The 21044-nt window shown below is 39.7% G+C and overlaps 1 protein-coding gene across 2 annotated transcripts in view; it reads left to right on the top strand.

Moving 5' to 3' along the window:
* The window catches only part of LOC149321435 (coatomer subunit gamma-1), a 40890-nt gene extending 24961 nt beyond the window's left edge, over nt 1–15929 (top strand). The window contains exons 15-24 of one of the 2 annotated variants that reach the window (XM_089521617.1): nt 13–88; nt 2594–2697; nt 4604–4729; nt 5163–5231; nt 7060–7202; nt 8287–8458; nt 8892–8989; nt 11709–11847; nt 13853–13951; nt 15359–15929. In XM_089521617.1, coding sequence (XP_089377743.1) covers nt 13–88; nt 2594–2697; nt 4604–4729; nt 5163–5231; nt 7060–7202; nt 8287–8458; nt 8892–8989; nt 11709–11847; nt 13853–13951; nt 15359–15489 — 1157 coding nt within the window. In that variant the 3' untranslated portion in view covers nt 15490–15929. Of the gene's footprint in view, nt 1–12; nt 89–2593; nt 2698–4603; nt 4730–5159; nt 5232–7059; nt 7203–8286; nt 8459–8891; nt 8990–11708; nt 11848–13852; nt 13952–15358 lie in introns of both variants that reach the window. The other variant, XM_089521606.1, reaches the window with a different exon arrangement.
* The last annotated feature ends 5115 nt before the right edge of the window (nt 15930–21044 follow it).

The following is a 21044-nucleotide window of genomic DNA, read 5'->3' as shown; positions in this document are numbered from 1 at the left end:
ATTTGTTTGCAGGTGCTGTGAGTGCTCTTGCCAAATTTGGAGCTCAGAATGAAGAGATGCTGCCCAGCATCCTTGTGTTGCTGAGGAGGTGAGTTGTGAGTAGACAGCTTGATAGCATACCACAGTTCAAGAGAGCCAGCACAAACATTTCAATAACAACAGAGCTGGAAGTACAAAGAATTCTCCCTGGCAAAGGAAACTGGAACAATCTTGAATGAAACTAGGCAGAGGGGGTTTGATCATGATTCGTGGTACTGCATGAACATAGGAGCCTGAATAATACAGACAACAAGTCTGATATAATATCCACAAACTTTCTATAATTCTCTCTATATAAGACATCTCTTGGTTCTCTTCTGATCTGGAAGAGCCTGTATGGGTGGTCTAGGCTAATGTTGTAGCTTGGACTGTTGGAATCATGTTTTCAGGCAAGGTGGCAGAGCAAGAAGCATTACACATTCAATACATTAGAAGCCAAGATCAATTTATAAAAGGAATGAAAGTGTCCAAAGCGCCTCTCCCCTGCTAGAAATAAAATATTCCACTTTGTTGATTCCCAAAACTACAGAATTCATAGAAAGGAGAATGTTGAGTTAGTAAAATGACAAAATGTGAAATGAAAAATAGACTGAGAGTAAAGTTTTTTTAAAAGGGTTAATCATAAAATCATAGTTGGAAGAGAGCTCAAGAGTTGTCAGCTCCAACCTCCTTCCATGCAGGAATACACAATCAAAGCATTCCTGACAAATGGCCATCCAGCCTCTGTTTAAAAACCCTCCACAGAAGGAGACTTCACGACTCTCTGGGGCAGTGTATGCCACTGTCAAATAGCTCTTACTGGCAAGAAATTTAAAACTTGTGCGCCAACTGCGCCCGTTCCTTGAGAAGCCAGATCTTGGCGCGGTGGTACATGCCTTGGTTATATCCCGTTTGGACTACTGTAATGGGCTCTACATAGGACTACCTTTGAAAAGTGTTCGGAAAATTCAACTGGTTCAAAGAGCTGCTGCCAGGCTGTTAACAGGGGCAGATTACAGGGACCATGCAACTCTCCTGTTGAAACAGCTTCATTGGCTGCCAGTTTGTTTCCGGGCACAATTCAAGGTACTGGTTATAACCTACAAAGCCCTAGATGGCTCAAGTCCACACTATTTGGCAGACCATTTCTCCTGGTATGAACCTGCCCGGACTCTGAGATCCTCTGGAGAAGCCCTTCCCTCCATCCTAACACCTTCACAAACATGGTCGGTGGGGACACGAGAGAGGGCCTTCTTGGTGGCTGCCCCTAGACTCTGGAACTCCCTGCCCAGGGAGATAAGAACGGCTCCCTCCTTGATGGCTTTCCGCCGGCAGGTGAAGACCTACCTGTTCAAACAGGCTTTTAAGGAATTACTATAAGGACAGGCTGGAATGTTGGACTAGTTTAATCATTCTTTTTAATGTACGTCATTTATTTATTTATTTTTAAAGTATTTTTCATTGTACTTTTTGTTTGTTTGTTTTTTAATGCTGTGAAGCCACAGTCCTGGGAAAAGAGCAGGAGCCCTGGTGGTGCAGTGGTTAAATGCCTATACTGCAGCCATTCACTGGAAACCACAAGGTTGCGAGTTCAAGACCAGCAAAAGGGCCCAAGCTCGACTCAGGCTTGCATCCTTCCGAGGTCGCTAAAATGAGTACCCAGACTGTTGGGGGCAAATTAGCTTACTTGCTAATTAGCTTACTTGCTGTTCACCGCTATGATCTTTGGAATAGCGGTATATAAATAAAACAATTTAATTATATATATATATATATATATATATATATATATATATATGAGAAATTCTTCCTAATGTTTAGGTGATATCTCTTCCTGTAGTTTGAATCCATTGCTCAATATCCTAGTCTCTGGAGCAGCAGAAGACAAGCTGTCTCCATCTGCAATATGTCATCCCTTCAAATATTTAAATGTGGCTATCATGTGACCTCTTAACCGTTTCTTCTCCAGGCTAAACATACCCAGCTCCCTAAGCCACTCCTCATTGGGCATGGCTTCCAGATCATGCAAGTACAGTATCTATTAAGGGTGTAGTGAATGTCAAATATGTTCAGATTCCATAGACACTGAGTTGAGCTCCTTGATTTGTGACATTCCATATAGAATAGAGGAACCATCCAGACATAATAACTGCCATCCCAGTTTTGAGTTTTATCCAGATGGTGGATTGTTTAGAAGTCCAGATTCAGATGCATTCACACACACACCTGTCTAGTCCTGGTTAATTGAAATGGCAGAGTAGGAGATTAGCACAATCAGCACAAATATCATGGTTCAGAAAAAGGATTTCTTTAACCTTAAGAGCACTAAAAATTGCCACCTGCTGCAAATTACTTTTGTCCTTTTGATCTCTTTTCAGTGCTATAAAATAATCTTTCAAGAGGCAGTTATCTTTCAGAAGCTGTCTGCTCTGGTGCTTAGTATATGCTGCCAACCCATCATGGCAGTACATGATTCTGGCATTTCTAACCAGCTGGACAGAGTTGAAATTTTTGGATAGATCCATGGAAATTTCAGTGCCTCCCACTGAGTAGATCACTCTCGTTTTGATTTCAGGTGTGTAATGGATGATGATAATGAAGTGAGAGACAGGGCTACCTTCTACCTGAGTGTCTTGGAGCAGAAGCAAAAGGCTCTCAACGCTGGTTACATTCTAAATGGTAATTGACAGATTGGGGAAGAGATATTAAAATTGAAATCCTTTTCACTGCCAGAGCATGTCATGATGCAGAACAGTGAAGTTTCAGGTAGTCTTAAATCCACAGAAGACTGTAACTTTGATTTGATGATTTAAAAAAACACAACATATGTGCCTTTTGGTTTATTGGCAGGTTTGAGGTTTACATTTGTATTGGACTATCTCTAAAGTTAGCCTCTGAGTTGTTTGGGCTACATCAAAAAAATGGGAAATAAGGATTCTTAGCTTACCAGTATAAGCCAGACATAGGTGGGAAGGAAGGAATTGGATTATTTCTGGGAACTGGCTGGGGATTTTGGAGAGTTATAGTATGAACAGCTAAATTTTCAAAGCTCTGACTTAATCCCACACTCTTCTTCTTCTATAAGGACAATATATGCAGGTTATGTCTCCCTTATTTAGGACCCACAGTGTTTTGTATTTCTGACACCCCCCTCCCCTGTATTTTTAGAATATTTGCATATACATAATGAGATACCTTGGAGATGGGACCCAAGTCTAAACATGAAATTCATTTGTTTTGTATATACCTTATACACATTGCTGAAGGCAATTTTATACACAATATTTTTAATAATTGTGTGTGTGGAAGAAAGTATGTGTACACTGAACCAACCATGAGAGAGCAAGGATGTCACTGTGTCAGCCACCCATGTGGACAATTTTGGATTTTGGAATATTTGGATTTCAGAATTCTGACCAAAGGAGAATCAACTTGTATCCTCCTGGCACTTTTTTTTATCCTGGAATGCTATCTCATTCCTGTCAAAGCTGCATACAGCTTATTCCTAGGCATGCCTAATAGCTTTCATCTTCCAGTCTTCTCTTCATTTGCATTTTGAACCACAAGCTGCTGGTTTAAACATGATATAAATTCATACTCGATTAAGTTTTATCCCATCTTTCTGGAAAAAAAGTGCTCCAGTCAGGTAACAAACATCAGTGAAAGTGAATTTAAAAAGCAAATTAGATAGTAAAATCATTAAAATCATGATGATAATTCATTTTGACTACCAGCCACAAAAATCACTCAAATACAGTAAGAAATTATTTAAATAGCCAGTTTGAAGAGATGCATTTAACATTCTTCCTAAAACAGCAATGGTGGGAACTGGCTGCAACAAGAGAAAAACCCCAATTTCCCCTTCTCCTCCTCCTCCCCAGAAGCTGGCATTGCCTAGTGCAGTGCAGCATTGAACATTTCAGATGCCAGCTGGCCAGAATGAAGTGGGGAAGGCTTGTTGTCATTGCCATATTGGCAGCTTTTTAAAAAAATGACTGTAGGTCAGCAAAGATGACTTAATGCAGCATGAAGGGCATATGGGGATTTGCTCCTGATTTCTATGAGACCCCCTCTTGGTGGTGGCATGTTAACTGCCTGGGTTAGCTATGTAGTGATACATGATAAGTTTCTCTGCCCACTGCTTTTAAGCCCTAAATGGGAACAGATGTGTACCAGATGTTTCTAGACTACTGCAGGGAGGAGAGTCGTTGCCAGAGGATAACCTTCTGAAGTTATAGTTACCTCCCTGATATGCAGATAGTCCTTAAAATAGGAATATCTGATGAATTGATAGATGCCTACACATCTGGATGAGAGTTTGCTAATGGCTCAATCTGCAACCCATTTAAGATGTAGGGGATTAAACTGGCTAAAATCTAAGATCAGTAGGTGGGATTTTTTGGGGGGTGGGTGGGTTTTCTTTCTTTTCTTTTTCTTTCTTTTGTTCTCCCCCCCCCCCCCTTTGGAATGTGGCCATATGGCACAGCAGATGCAGAGAGTTAATTGTGGTCTGATTTATAAGCTGTCTGGTTTCCTGTAGATTTATCTTTTTTCTTTTATTCTGGTTAACATTCCTCTTCTCCAGGCTTGACAGTATCCATCCCAGGCTTGGAGAGGGCGCTGCATCAGTATACTCTGGAACCTTCTGAGAAACCCTTTGACATGAAGTCTGTTCCCTTGGCAACTGCCCCCATCACTGAACAAAGAATAGGTAAAGGTTGAAGCAATTAAAGGAAAAGTTTTGATCTGTTGACCTCTTTTGTAAACCTTCCAGTTCTTTCTCTTCTTTCAAGGTATCCAGCTTTAATTGCATAGGTTCCTATCAGCAGTAGCATCTATGCTGTTCTGAATTGCTTAAGTTTCATCATCTGAGATGTTTTGGACAAGTTTCTTTTCCCTTTTTGCTGCCATCTTATTAGCATTTTGGCATCATCATCTCACATTACTGTAGCACAACCTGCTGTTTGTTCAAGTCTGTCTCCTTCCCCACCTACCACTGTTGCCATTTTCTAAATGAGGAATGAAACTAAATGCACTTCACTTTTGGAGGACAGAGTCCTTTCTCAATGACCACATGATACCTTCAGCTTAGAACATGTGTGCATTATTCTATCTGTGTTGTGTTTTTTGTTCGAATTCAGCAGAAAATGTTCCTATCTCTGCAGTCAAGCAGCCAGAGAAAGTGGCAGCAACCCGACAAGAAATCTTCCAAGGTATGTTTTGCCTCGTGTTTGGGAACAAAATAAAATAGCTCCACGGTTTATCCAATAAAGAATTACTCTTTGTACCAGAGATTTTCCTGATTAAGAAGTCAGACTTCCTACCCTAGGAACACTTAAGTCTCTATATATGGAGATTTCTGTCTTGCCTTTCTAGTCCCCGCACCCAATGCAAGACAGTAGGGGGCCTCAGGATGAGCTTTTTAAATCCCACCATTTCAGCAATCTCAAGTTAGATTTTTGAGAGAGAGAGAGTATTTTGATTGAAGCTGCTTCTTAGGAGAGGAATTTCCTCTGTTTAGAATGGAAGGAAAAACTATCTGTACATAAGTTGGGAAACCACCATGTAAGTGTGTCAAGGGAAATGTGGTGTGGTCTTCTGGGGAATCGCAGATGGCTGGTTTGGTATCAGGATCTCCGAAGTTTTGTACCCCTGGCATACAGAATTCTCCATAAATCCCAGTTTATCTTCACAACATCTCTGTAAGATAGTGTAAACTGAAATGTGGTCAGTAGGCCAAAGTCTCCCAGAAATCCTGCTCTAGACAAACCTCTCATGAAGAGCTAAAATTTAGTCAACTAGCATGCAAAGATCCCTGGCTCAATTTTCTTTAGCTTTTGTGAAAGCTGGAGAATATCTATGATAGCACCATTAGGAAGGATATGTGCTTGAGGAGAGCCATAGCTACGCAGTGTAGACATAGATTTAGACCTAGTATACAACAGCTTCATATGTTTACGTTGGAGGGGAAATCAGCTACAGTATACAAGAATATTATTGTTGGCCTACTGAAGCATGTCTTAACAACTGTCCTTGGAGCAGCCCTGAGGTCTGTAAGATGTTTGATGTAGTCAAACTACTCAGCTGATGTAATATGAGCAGACTGCACTCCCATGAATTTTGGAAAATAACTATCCTAAAGTGGATATAAAATCTCTCTGCTTGGTGAGACGTTGATAGTAGACCCAAGGCACAGATTACAATGAACAGTAATCCTATTGGAACATGAGTGGCTTGTTTGTTTTTCTCATATCATGAGCCCTGCACTCCATATTTAAAAATAATAAATACTGTGGCACTCTACATGTGGGCCATTTTGTCATAATTCCACCCCTGTTAAAATCTCCATCTTTGTTCTTACAAGTAAAGGAACTTTATGTACTTTTATTTGTTTCTGTAAAATTTAAATGTACTTCTATTTGTTTTTGTAAAATTTAAAGGTAATTCCGTTTTGCTTACACAGATCTGGTGAGGTTTCTTTTATTCCTTTTTCACGGATAAGGGAATTGAGGTTGGGACAGAGTCAGCCCTGCCCTCAGCCATGTTTTAAGACAGTCTTCTCCAACCTGGAGCTATACAGTTGTGCTGGACTACAGCTTTGAACATACCCGGCATGTACTTCCAGTTGTGCTGGTTGTAATGTTGGGAGTTATAGTCTGACACATCTGAAGGGTGCCAGCTGGACAAAAGCTGCTCTGAAATCATTACTGAAGAGGATTTGAACCTGGCTTTTCTTCCAAGGCACTTCCTTAGCCTATTTATAGTACTTATCAGGTGAGAGCTGGCCCTGTGGCAAAGAAATACCCTGTAATACCCATAAAACATATTCTCATCATTTTAAAAATGTAAATCTTCCAGTCGTGTTTTCTATATAACGAGAGCTTCCCCACATATGTATGGAAGAGCCTCTTTCTGAAGATCTGTTGCAGCCCAAATGAATGGAATATGGCAAATGTACCTTTATTTTTCTCTCCTCACCTTTACCTAACCAAATGACACCCTAGCAATTTCTTTCTCTTCTCTCTTTAAATTGGATTTTAGAGCAACTGGCTGCTATTCCAGAGTTCCGGGGGCTTGGCCCATTGTTCAAGTCCTCTCCTGAGTCAGTGGCACTTACAGAATTGGAAACAGAGTACGTGATCCACTGTACAAAGCACATGTTCACCACCCACATGGTGTTCCAGGTGTGTATTGTGTGGGAAAGAGTATCTATAAAGAATCTTCTATGAGGTATGATGCTGAGGGCCAAGGGAAGAAGTGGAATCCATATTTATAGTGCAAGGCAAAGAAATGGTTCTGATTCCATTTGCCACACTGGCATAGCCATTGGGGTTTTAGCAGTCTGTATGCTCTGCCGTTAATAGACAAGCATTTGATGGCACTGTGTTCATTTGTCCATTGCATTTTGATATGATAGTTTAGCTCCACAAAAATGAGCCTGGCCAAGCCTCAGAGCCATGTACTTAGCTTTCCTCCTGCAACACAGCTGTTAGAAGAAAAATGAAAAGTTTGTAACTTGAATGATGGGCAAAGGTTTTAGTCAGTGTACATTCTTGCCAATAAAATGGCAAGTACCACTTTTGATATTGTCCAGTAAGTTTTTTCAGGGCACCTTATAAGTATGTAGCTTTTCTCAAATAGTCTTGTTTATATCTTAAAGATGAAAATAGATATAGTGTGACATGGGAAGTTGTCATGCTGAATGAGCTTCTTCAGCAGAACGAGTGTTGTTTCGGTACTGATACAGGAACTGCACCACCCTGTCCAGCCAGGCAGCCCAGGAGTTCTGCAGATATTTGGCTTCAGTGATTAGATCTACTGGAGAAATGCATCTTTTCCCTGGAAAATATCTTATTTAGACATCTCCTTAAACAGGCAGCTTTAAGCTGTGTGTCTTTAAACCTGTGAGGCTGTCAGAAGTTTTTAGGCCCATGAAAAGCCTTCTTAAATAATAGTAATGCCACCATGTTCCCTATATGACATTTTGGGGCTTAAAAAAAACCTCAGACACTTGTATTGATGTTGTTCTTAAATGTTTTCGACCTCTGGGGAATCCCAGGGTTTGAAAAACAACCCAGTCAGCCACATGCAGACCACGGGCCATACTTTGCCTATCCCTGTCTTACATCTTCCCATCATGAAATATCTGTGAGACTGTAAACAGTAAGGACTAATGATTCTGTCAGGAAAATGAAACTTCCCAGTGTCCATGGGTTCAGTATTGATGATCAAATCTTGCCATGATGCGTCTTCATTTTTCCATAATAGTTTGACTGCACAAATACTCTGAATGATCAGATCCTGGAAAATGTTACTGTGCAAATGGAGCCGACTGAAGCATATGAAGTCATTGGATATATACCTGCCAAAAGCTTGCTGTACAACCAACCTGGCACTTGCTATACATTGATTGCATTACCTGAAGAGGACCCTACAGCAGGTAGCTGTCTTTTCTCTATTTTCTTCATCTCATCTTCTCAATAAGCTCATGAACTCTCATATCCTAAGCCATATCCATGCCCATTTCTGTAGATAATAAGTAGGTAGTGATTTTTCTTATCTGCTTGGTTTTTGCATTTAGTTATATAGTACACTGTACAAATTGTAAGTGTGGAGATTTCTAGATAGCTTTTGTATAAATGTCTTTATGTATGTAGAGAGAACAGCTGGTTATTTTAATCTGACTTCTACATCTGTGGATAATCACTTTTGCTGAAAAGTCACAGATAACTTTGGAGACACTCCTCATCCTCACAGCTTGCAGTGGCTTTTTAATTAGTAGGTGCACTGGACCAGGAACAGAGACAGGGTTAAACATTAAGTCTGTAGAAAGGTGTTAATGTTGTTTGTGGTTGTGTTTTTGCTCTTTGCAGTGGCCTGTACATTCAGCTGCATGATGAAATTTACTGTCAAGGACTGTGATCCAAACACTGGAGAAGTTGAAGAAGAGGGCTATGAGGATGAATATGTGGTAAGAAGGAGACTGTGGTTGCTCTGCTAGCCCTGTGCAAGTCCACCTAGCCAAGTGTCTCCCAGTTCAGGGTTGCAGTAGATGCCACAAGACAAGGCTATGAACCTATAAACTGCTTTTCTCCCTTTGTATGGGGAGCTATGGCTTGAATTAACAAAGATATTGGCAACCATGTTCCATGAGAACCAAAGATTAGATTTGATAAAGGTTCTGAGCTAACAAGCTGCTAAGTCACAGCATGTCCAGATGGTGAAGTGTCAAGCCTGTACTCTCCTGTCAGAGGGATTCATGCCGAGATATGGCTTGTAACCAGCTCACTTTTGTCAGCCATATGCTAGAAGGCCATAACATCTCTCTCTCAGGGGTTTGCTGTAAGCTATCCACTCAGTTCATGTTTCATGGATAAAATGCATTTAGCAAAAAGGTTTTGCTTAATCATAACTGTTTTACAATTGTTTTGCTTCCAAAATTAACAACCTCCGACATACGTAAAATACCAACAACTCTAATGGTTCTTGCTTGAAGTAAGAATCCATAATAATATGCTCTAGCTGACCTGCTGAGTAAAGGACACTGGTGATCCAGGTTTTATGCTTGGGGAATTTCTATGTATGTGTCAAAGCCATTGATTTCCTGTCAGCTTAAAGCACTGTGGGAATGTCTCTGTGCAGTACTAGACCTGAAGGAGTATTTTGAGAAACTGCTTTTCTTGGCTGGACATTTTTGGAACTCATCCTTGACATTTTAAAGTCAAGCCTGTTTTACATAATCCTGTGCAGAAGTTGAGTTTTCCTCAATAGAGGCTGGTTATCTTCCCAGCAGCCTCAGTTGCTTCATGTAAGGTCTTTTCTTTCTTTCTTTCTTTTTTCTATTTTGAAAAGCAGACTATAGAATACAACTTGAATCCTGTTCTCATCTATTCACCTTGTGCACAATGCCACTTTATGTCTCATATTGGGAGAAAAGTGAGATATAAATCAGTTAAATAAATATTAGTTTTTATTCTTTATGTTTCCCTCACTGCCGAGTATCTGGCCCTGACAGTCATATCCACTTCATGTGCTACTTAAAAAATACTACTCAAAAATAATTTCAATATTTGTAGGAAGGACGGAAAGTTGTTCAGCCTCCATTTGTTCTGTATGAGGAAGCGATACACCTAAGTAGCACTGTGTCATGTTGCTCAAATCAAAGGCCAGGGCTGGCTCAAGTTAACTTACCTCCCAAGACAAAAAACAGTCTTGAGGAAAAGGAAGGATATAAATAAAGCAAATTACCCTCTGCCCCCATTTCAACACAGAGAAGCCAACTGGACTAGCAGTTGAATCTTGCGTCCCTACTGCAACATGAAGGTGTCTTCTGTAACGTTTGGAAGCAGTAAGCGAACTAAAGAAATATAGAACAAACTGTTCGCTGAAACAGGGAAATGGCTGGGATGGAGGACAGTCTGTGGAGGAATGACTGGGAAGCTTTACTTCCAGTTTTCAATGTCTACCACTTGAACTTAGCTGAAAGGCCAAGAAGCAATATGGCAAATAGAAGTTTTGAGAGAGTGGTGTAAGCCTCATCCATGAGTAGGCCTGTATGCACAGTGTCATGGTCTGAGCAATTTTCCCAGTTCCCCAGGGAATATCCTGCAGTTGAATCTGTTGTACATAAAAATGTTCATGTTGAAGTACTTTGCCTTTGTATTACGTATGTTATGTATGTAAAGAATAGGTACTGTGCCTTCCACCATAGGAGTGCCAATCCAATGAATACATGAATGACACCTATGGCCTGTTACAGACAGCCAAAATAAAGCTGCTTCAAGTCACAGTGGAGGTATGGTGTTTCAATGATGCATGCGTCCTAAGAGTCCAGAAATCGCACCAAAGCCACGCTCCAGCCCTAAGGACTAGAGCGTGGCTTTGGTGTGGCTTCTGGACTCTTGCATCATTGAAACACCATACCTCCACTGTGACTCGAAGCAGCTTTATTTTGGCTGTCTGTAACAGGCCTAAGTTTCAGTACTTAAGCTGGTGTATAACCAGGACATTGTGGAGTTGTTACCTGATAAGGGACTGATCCTGGTACCTGTACCTGCACAACACTGGCTTTATTACAGAGCTATGGTCCCACCCTAAATACAGGCAAGCCCATAATTTTAATGATTTTATCTGTAAGCCGCCTTGGGTCCCTTCAGGGAGGAAGGCGGGGTATAAATGAAATAAATAATAATAAGCTTCATGCGTTTGGCTCTTAAAGTTCAGTTGTAAAACCTGGCTCTCCTCTGAGCTGCACCAAGCGTGAAAAACAAACTGTTCAAATGTCCTATTTGTTAAAAAAATTCTACTGCTGAGTTATTTTGCTTTCCTTTTGCTTTGGGAGGACTCTCCACCAAGCACTTTTACCTTGGCTTGTTCCGTTTTCAATGAAGAATTTTTCCTGTACTATAGAACATTGCATGAGGAAACACCAAGTGCTGTTCAAGCCTCAGTATAACATGATGTGTTGCTTTATAAACAGATACTGCAGCAGGAGAAAGAAGTTTAGAATAGCTACAATTGGTGTTATGTGAGGAAGGAGGTACTGTACCCTGCATCACATGGAAGATGCAAGAAGGGGAGCAATGCTTTGAATTTAAAGTGAATATAGTCATTACTATTACAGGAGCCAGTGGTCAAGCTTGATTGAGAACGATATTATACAGTACTTCATTTTTTTTCTCCTATACTAGCTGGAAGACATTGAGGTGACCATAGCAGATCACATCCAAAGGGTTCTGAAACCCAACTTTGCAGCAGCCTGGGAAGAAGTTAGTGATGAGTATGAAAAAGAAGAGACTTTCACATTATCCACTGTGAAAACACTGGAGGGTAAGGGAACAATTCACATTAGCACAGCTGTTCATATTTCATTTTCTGAATTTTTAAAAAATGTGTTTTCTTGGATTGTTACATTATTTCCCTTACATACAGTCAGCCCTTCATATCCATGGAATCTTTATCCATGGATTCAAGCATCCACAGTTGAAAATATATTTTAAAAGTATAAATTCCAAATAGCAAACCTTGATTTTTCCATAAGGGCCACCATTTTACTATATGATTGTATATAATGGGACTTGTGCATTCACAGAATTTGGTCTCCATGGGGAGTCCTGGAACCAAACCCCAGCAGATAACAAGAGCCCGCAATATTTGGTTCTGTGACTTAAACTTGATAGTCAAGTGCACAACCGCTAAAGACTTCTGGGATAACATTAGGGCATAGGAGACCAGCTGCTTGGAGAGGCCCCTGGCCGCTCCAGCCCCAGTTGGCCCCTGATCAGCGCAGGACTACAGTGACCAGATGGCCCTCTCTAGAAAAACAGGATGCTGGCAGGAGAGGCTTTTTCATTTTAATGTGTTTATTCAGTTTCAAAAATAAAAAATATATAAAAAATAAATCATAAAATTATACAGTATTTTATAGTTTCAAACAAGTCATTTCAGCGTACATCATAACACATTAACTTCCCGTAGTTGAATTCATTTTGTGCTGAGACTATTCCTTTATATTCAATACCTTCAGATTGTCTAGTTTTATGCTATTGTTTCTCTGAGAGATAATTATGTTTCAGTCTTTTATATTTGACTATTTGTTCTTTAAATTGTTACACATTTCTCATACATCAATATAGTTATAACCATCTTGTCTTACAATAGTTACTTATTGGAGACCAATCCAGTTCTATCTTCTTTATCTTAATCTTCCTGTTAATATATCTAAGCATTGCATATCCAATACTTTCCATAACCAATAGTCTATTAATGGGGTTTATTTTTTCTTCCACTGGCAGGAGCAGCTTTTTGCTGCTCCTTTTTGTGCTAGCTTTTCCATGTTTGGCTCACCCTTGGTGTGGCTTCTGGCTGCTTTGGGGGCATGTGTTGTCTGCATGCCCCACCCCCAAAGCAACCAGAAGCTGCTTTATTTGGCCCTTCTGCTTCAGGCCATTGTTTCAACGCACTCATAGTATATCTCCATTAAAAGTGTACAAATGATTTATATATCACAACACCAAAACTAAATTAAAGCATTGCTTTCAACACCATTCTTGTAATGGGTAGAGGTTAACTCTGAAGAACTGAAAAATCATTCTGTCTATGGGCAAAGAAGAAGTCAGAGTTCCACAGTCCATGGGCGTGTTTTGCCAGAGGACAGGGTCAGAGATGTTTGTTCTGGAGCAGAGGTAGCCCTCCAACTCCCACCAGCCTCCATCTTTGGCCATAGTGGAGGGTCATAGGTTTCCTTCTCCTATTCTTGATGGAAATAAAGGAATAGATTGACAGTTTGCTTTTTAATATGGGTGAGGGAGAAAGAGACTTTCTTACACGTTTGTGAAAACTAGTGAATCGTAAGAAACAGTAATAAAGACAATGTGTGTATTACAGTTGGCCCTCAATATCTGCGGGGGGATCCATTCCAGATTCCTCCCGCGGATACCAAAATCCGTGGATGCTCAAGTGCCATTGTTCTCAATTGTGGCACGGCCGCAATAGGAGACTATGGGACTTTGCCGCCCCACCAAAGCCAGCCTCGCCACTCTCACCGTGATGGGTGGCAGGGGACTGCCTCCTCTTCCTCTTCCCCCTGCCACCTCTGCAGCCTCCTCCTCCCTCTGACTCTTCTTCCTCCTCTGCTACACTTCCCCACAGCTTGCTGTCTGCAGATGTTGGGATCTGCAAATGACAAGTCCACAGATACAGGGGTTCTACTGTATAGCAAACTGTTTTGTTCCACTAATGAAAATTATGTATTTGACTTTCATGTCTTTACAAATACATGTTTAAAAATTATCACAACTTTTTTTAAAAACTACCCCTATATTTATTTCCACAGAGGCAGTCAGCAATATTGTGAAGTTCCTGGGGATGCAGCCCTGTGAGAGGTCAGATAAAGTACCTGAAAACAAGAACTCACACACTTTGTATCTAGCAGGTGAGTTGTTCTGGTGATTCTTGTAATGGGTAGAGGAACTAAGAAGAACTAAGAAATCATCCCTGTCATACCTTTCAGTGCACTATCCCTTTCCTGAATGAATTGTACAACCAAGAGAAATCTGCCTATGTGATACCAGCTTAACAGATACTTCTCCTAAAATTACTTTTTCTTAGCAGTCAAACAGTGTGCTACAAATGCTATGAAACAGTTCATTCTCCTGGCATTGAATTAAAGTATGATAGCACATTTAAGATTTTTTAGTTGTTGGTTTAATTTCTGAATGAACCTGAGTGATTTAAATAAGCAGCGTTAAAGAGCCATCATCAGGTAGGCTGGAAGCTTTTTTTTCCTTTCTTTATTGTATATATGTGTTTCCCCTTTTTTAAGTCCTAAGAAAAAACACTACTAACATTAAACATATGTTTTTAGGTATAGAAATGTGGTAATTGTTGGTTTGGTTGTTTTAGTTTAAAAAAAAATTAAATAAACAAAACAATTCATTCTTTCTCTCACCCAGGTATGTTCAGTAAATAGGGTAGTACCATGGATTCTAGTAGGATGGCATTTGTAGTCCCATGGATTCTAGTAGTTGCTCCTTCTCACCTGGCCTCTCTATATTGACATTCCAGCAGACCCATTCTCCAGTTAAAAAACAAAGATAATACCTACTCCCCATAACTTCTCTCACTTCCATTACCTGGCTATGGCAATGTGATGATATGGCATCAAGGCAGAACAGTAATGTCCTTCAGGAAAAAATAAAGTGTCTGGAAAGCCCCTTATACTGTTTGATTATAAACTCCCATCTAAACCCATGAAGAGGCTACAGTGGTGTGGAGAATCAAATCCCACCCAGTATGGTTAGTGGTAAGGAACAGAGAAATTTCAGTCCAAATCTTCTAGAGGAACAAATGTTCTCTGCCTCTGGCATAAGGAGGCATTCTTCTCTGAAGCCAGGAGCTGCGTGCTGGTTCTTCATCAGAACATATCTGCCATTAGCTGTAAACCCTTTTTGTTGAACAAAAGGAGGTTAAGATAAAATAAGTCTTCCTAGCTTTAATACTAAGATAACCACTGCCAAAACATTATCAATGCAGTAAGTATCCTTAATAGTCATTATAAACATTATTGGGTTAAATCCAGGATTAATGCCAACTAAAGCAGAGTAGACCCACTAAAACAAATGAGACTTTTTAGTAACCATTTAACATATCTGTTGATTTCAGTGGGTCTGTTCTAGTTGAGAACAACATTAGATTTAGCCCATTAAAAAGTATCTTTGAAATATCAGATAATTCCTTTTGGGGACAGTAGAAATGGTTCTAAACCCACAAACTGATGAGTGTGTTTTTGTCTTGTCCATTTATACCTCACTGTCTTGTCTGTCTTTTATGTCTCCTATAGGTGTGTTTCGAGGTGGCCATGACCTCTTGGTTCGCTCACGCCTTGTCCTAACAGATGCTGTGACAATGCAAGTCACAGCACGAAGTGGAGAAGAACTTCCTGTAGATGCCATCATGGCTTCCGTTGGCTAAACAGGTTTTAGGACTTTGCATTTCAGACTCCGAAGCTGAAGAAGGCTATTGGAAATCTCTTTCCACTATTCTGGACCTTGAGAGAATAATCAGAATGTGGACATCTCCTCTTTTTCTAATTTGAAAAAAATGTGTGGGTTTAAAACCACAAGATGGTTTGTAAGGTGTTATAAGAGGTTTTATGAAATATGGAGTAAGTCACTTTTTTTCATGATCTTTAGCCCTTTGAAAGAGTGTCCCCTTTCATACTAAATTGCAGGGCTTCACGGCTTAAGGATCATAAAATTGTTTTCATCAGCTCTTTTTGTGATAATGATGTGTCATGTCCCCTTTGGTCTGTGAGAACCTTTACAAATGGGGAAGTTTCTATGTGTTTGGTTTTTTTTAAAAAAAATCAATACAAAATGGATTATAGAAATAAAAGCATTACCTCCATCTCAGTAATTAAAAAGGCTGTCTTGCTTTCTCAAGAATTTGAAATAAGGGTTAAATCCATCTGTTAGTCATACTTAAAGCTGAATAATTGAAATCAGTGGGATTAAAGTTAATTGTGCTTTAAAAGTTCCATTCATTCAATTTGGTCTGCTCTGGGTAGGGATACTATTAGATTTGGTCTTAAGCATTTACAGCTGATGCTTCTTGCCTGTTCAAAAGACATCCCCAAACTTCAAATCCAACTCATGATGCAAAGTAATGCTATACACAAATATGCATAGGCTGCCTCACCAACAGTGTTTGTCATCTAAAAAACTGCTTCTGAAACATCTGATTAACAAAAGAGGCAAGAGATGGGGCAAGGAGGCACCTTTACAAATATACCTCTTGTTCCCTCTTTGTCAGAGAGTCCAATTGATGGATCATTTGAGGGGAATTGCAAAGGAAAAAATGTTTGTGCATCATTCTATTCGTTCCTCTTACCTTGTTTCAAATCACTCTTTGCCAAAGTTTTTTTTTTCATGCTAAAATGAAGAGGCATTGGACTACCATAATATGTACCCTAAACCTAATATATGGCTTTATTATTATTATTATTATTATTATTATTATTATTATTATTGTAATTGCACAGTATTTGGAAAATGGAACGATCATACAAATTGCTGATAGTCACATTTTTTCATCTTCCTAAGTGCAACTTGTTTTAATAAGACCCAGAGTTTTTATGCAGTGACTGTTTTGCTTGATTTTATAAATGCTAATGCTGTGCTTTATGCTACTCTCTACAGTTTTGTATATAATAGGTGGTGCCATTAAACAGACTCTTGCATATGGATGGCTTAGTCATTATGGCTGTAAAATGGCAGGTGATACCGCATTACATGCCTATATGGCTGTGGCAAAGGGGTGGACAGCTTATAGAAGTCTTTATATCACCTCAAAACTCTCCCTGAATTGTGGAGTGCTTATTTAATTGTATTTTAATTTGTTTTACGTAATCAGTTTTTTAGATGTTTCTTGTTTTAGCTTCATTGTTAGCTACCTTAGGTTACATGTTAGGAGAAAGGTAGGATAGTTAGTTACTTAATTAATTAATTAATATTGGACCCAAGACAGCTCACAAAAGATGCTTTAAAACAACAACAATAAAACAGTCCCATTTTAAAACAATTAAAATACCACATTAATATAATAGTCAAAAATGGGAAATCCTTAAAAATACTAAGTTAAAAATATAAGTCCATTAAGGACATACTATCCAATAAGAAGCCTCCATACATACATACATACATACAGGGTGATTCAAAAAGAATAGTGCAAAATCCTATAAGAACAGCTTTAATTTTTGCTGAAGTTTTACACTCTTGTTTACACTCGTATTTTCTACTCTTTCCTGTATTCTGTCTTCTCACAGCTTATTTTGAATATTTGGTTTTCATGGCTTGCACTATCTGCTTTTATAGCTGTTGTTCAAGTCTCTGTTTACTTGACCTTAGGTTGGCCTCTACCAGGAAGATATCTCCTGGATTTGCCAGCTTGATTGTTTTTCTGTACTCAGCTAATGGAAAGCGTGGCTGCTTGTGTTCTTCATGTATTTATCTTTTTAACATTTTGTTATGTAGAGAGCAGCTGCACACACCTGCATAAACCGGAAAAATAAAAAACACAGATGGTACATAAGCTGCTCTAGAATATGAATATGTTATGAGCCCAGTATGACAGCTGCCTTAATAGCCTACAGGGGAGAGAACAGGTGATACTAACAATGAGAAGCAAGGAGTAGCAGTTAAGAGGCAAGAAGTATAGTCATCTCCTAGAGATGCTTGAGGCTCTGGATTTCCTGCGTCAAGCAGGGGATTAGTTGCTCAACCCCATCCTGTTATTCTGGAGATAAGTAGGCGATCTCAATCAACCAAAATTCCTGGAGTGAGCAACTTGTAGATGTTCTCATGTTAGACTGTATTTCCCATCATCCATCGCCATTGACTGTGCTAGCTAGAGCTGATAGACTCTGCAGCCCAACATCATCTGGAAAGCTACAAAGTCCCGACCCCTGAGTTAAACCTTGCTCCCAAGCCCTTGTTAGTTCTGCCTCTGGCCCAGAGCTTCTGGACCAAGCTGTGAATTTCTTCATTTGAAGAGAAATCACCTCAAAATGTTGTTCAGAAGATGCGTGCACATTTTGGGCAGGGCATTAACGGAAGGATTTTGCTTAATTGATCTGTTATTAAACATATTTATAATGAATATGCAAAGAGCTCTTGTAGCACCTCTGAGACTAACTGAAAGCGAGAAGCATGAGCTTTCATAGACTTGAGCCTAGATGCATCTGAAGTAGTAGTTTCAAGCTACAAGCTTCTTTCTTTCAGTTAGTATCAAAAGTGATACAAGATCCCTTGGCATACTAACACAGCTATGCCTTTATAATGAAGTTACATATAACTGATGTAGGTGCTCTTGGACGATCTTACTGTGTATGTGAAAATTTACATTAAAGAACATTTTCTTCTAAAAATTTCCTTCTATACTAATATACAAATGCAGGAAAATAAACGTTTTCATTTATAATTGCAAATAGATACGGTCCCAGAAACTGTTTTAGTAAGAGTGTTTAGACAGAGAGTATCTAACATTTCTCAATATTGAAACCACTTTTTAAAAAATCAAAAAATCAGACATAGTGATTTGGCAGCATAATTTGATAGCACTGGAAACAAGCCCCCTAAGCTGTTCCAACTATAATATGCACTATAGGCTTTAATTAAATTAATGATTTTTGCCAAAAGTAGATTTCAGTTTATTTCACAGATGCAAGTGGAGTTTATGGTGAAATTATTCTAGGGATCAAGTTTTTTTAAAAAAAGATAACTCATTTTCTGTATTTCTGAATGTCAGGAGCTATTAATTTCCCCACAAAACCAGAAATAATGCAGTTTGATGCCCCTTTAACTGCCATGGCACAATGCAATCAAAATCTGGGATTTGTATTTCCTTTAGATATTTATTTAGCCTTCTGTCAGAGGGCTCTGATGCCTCAACAAACTACAAAACCCAGGATTTCATTACATTGAGCCATGGCAGTTAAAGTGGTGTCAAACTGCATTATTTCTGTAGTGTAGAAGCAGCCTTTATCTCAGATTTCTGGCTATGGCTTGCCACCAGTCATGTGAGGCTGTTTGCAGGGAAACCTTTTGTAAACTATATCAAATGAGACTGCAAATTCCTATATTGTACAACTTCACAATGGAGGTGAGTAGAACAGAAAGGCTGCATTCAACATGTGGCTCGGGTACAAAATTTCTCCCTGGAAGACCAGGCTGCCATTGACAAGGTTCTCATTTAGGCACCGAGTTAAAACCTAATAAGCTTTTGGGTCTTACTGACTCCAAACCAGTTATGATTTATTTGTGTGGGTTATACACTGGTGATTATTGTAATGATTTGCAAATGATTGGTTTGTATTAATTTAAAAAAATGTCCTGTCAGTAGAGGGTGGGTTACAAATGTTAACAAGGAACAAACCAATATCTCTATGCATTTTGCGGAAAACTAGCTTAAAGGGAAGAACTTTAGAGCTATCTAATGCCTTTTCTCTGCTTTGTTCATTATTTGTGATTAATTTTTACTGCCTCATTCTGTACAATGAGAATGACTAGTCCAAAACTATCCAGAGTTCCAGATAACTGAGGGTCAGTTGGTTCTGCATGTGGCAAGCAAATGTAGCCCTGTTTTGTGAGACTAGTTCCCAGAATTCCCTGTCAGAGAGCTCTGCAGCCACCATAAACTACAATTCCCAGGATTCCCTAGCACTGAGCCAGGGCAGCTAAAGCAGTCTCAAACTGGATTATTTTTGCAATGTGTTTTGAATCATAGAGAACACATGCTTCCACTACGCCTAGTTCTTAAGGTGTGGAAGAAGCTTCTGTGCTATTCTTTTGCTGCTTCAAATTTTGCTTTATGCACAGAAATAGAACATGTATCTGAAAACACAATGTCACACATGCCTGTGTTGACAGGACCTCAGCTGTGTAAACTTTCCATTAAAGCTAAATGGTGTTTAAATTAACATGACATGAGAATGGGGCAATGTTATTACACTAACCCTACTTTTCATATGGCTGAAGAATGTGTTAATTCTGGAGGTAAGACCACAGTTCAGTTGCCACCAAACAAGTCTCATGGGTAGTTTATATAAGCCATCAGATGGTCTGATATTAATTTTACATAAGATTGTATCTTCTCCCCCCTCATCTTAACTATTTAACAAAGCTTCACTGGCTGCTTTGACAGGCAAAGGTGTTAAAATCATACAGATGAAAAAGTGATGATGCTAGAATCACAGGCCTACATTTTGTCTCAGTTGTTACTTCTGTTGTCAGTTTCAGATGGTCTGAAGTGTTGTTACCCAAAAAGTTGGGAGACCTGAGGTCCCCATCAACAGTAATAGCATATTTAGGGGATTTATTTGCTCAGTGACAGACTGAATAACCTGTGTGTTTTTACCTGTATAGTGGTCTGAAGTGTTGGACTATGACTTGGCAGATCAGGGTTTGAATCTGTTCAACCATGTAAACCCATTGGGTGACCTTGGGCAAGTCAGACTCTCTTAGCCTTAGAGGATGGCAATGGCAAAACCCCTCTGAAGAGGTTTGGTCAGAGGGGGTTTGCCATTGCCTTCCCCTGAGACTGAGAACATATGACTTGCCCAGCGTCATCCAGTGGGTTTCATGGCCAAGCAGGGAACCAAGCCCTGGTCTCTGGAGTTGTAGTCCAACATTCAAATCACTATACCACACTGGCTCTCTACTTCAAAGCAGGGTTACAAGTGTGAAAACTGGAAACAGCTCCTATACCTTTAATGGTTGTATAAAAGAGGGAAATTGAGTAGCTTTTGCTTCACATAAATTCAGCTAACAAGCACAAGCAACACCTGCTGAAATTCCCTCTACACACCATTAAAGGTATAGGAGCTGCTTCCAGTTTTCACTCTGGCAACCCTACCTAACAGAGTCTGGGCACTGGAGGGGACAGGGTTAGTCAGCCTGCCAAGGCCCAGAGAAGGGGCAGAAATGGTATCCTTAGCCTTCATGAAGTTCCCCATGGCTCTGGAGACTGCA

This window comes from Sceloporus occidentalis, unplaced genomic scaffold (genome assembly GCF_023333645.1).
Source record: "Sceloporus occidentalis isolate IW3139 unplaced genomic scaffold, rSceOcc1.0.p SCAF_1, whole genome shotgun sequence".
Lineage (NCBI taxonomy): Eukaryota > Metazoa > Chordata > Lepidosauria > Squamata > Phrynosomatidae > Sceloporus > Sceloporus occidentalis.
This window is presented reverse-complemented; position numbering and strand designations above follow the sequence as displayed.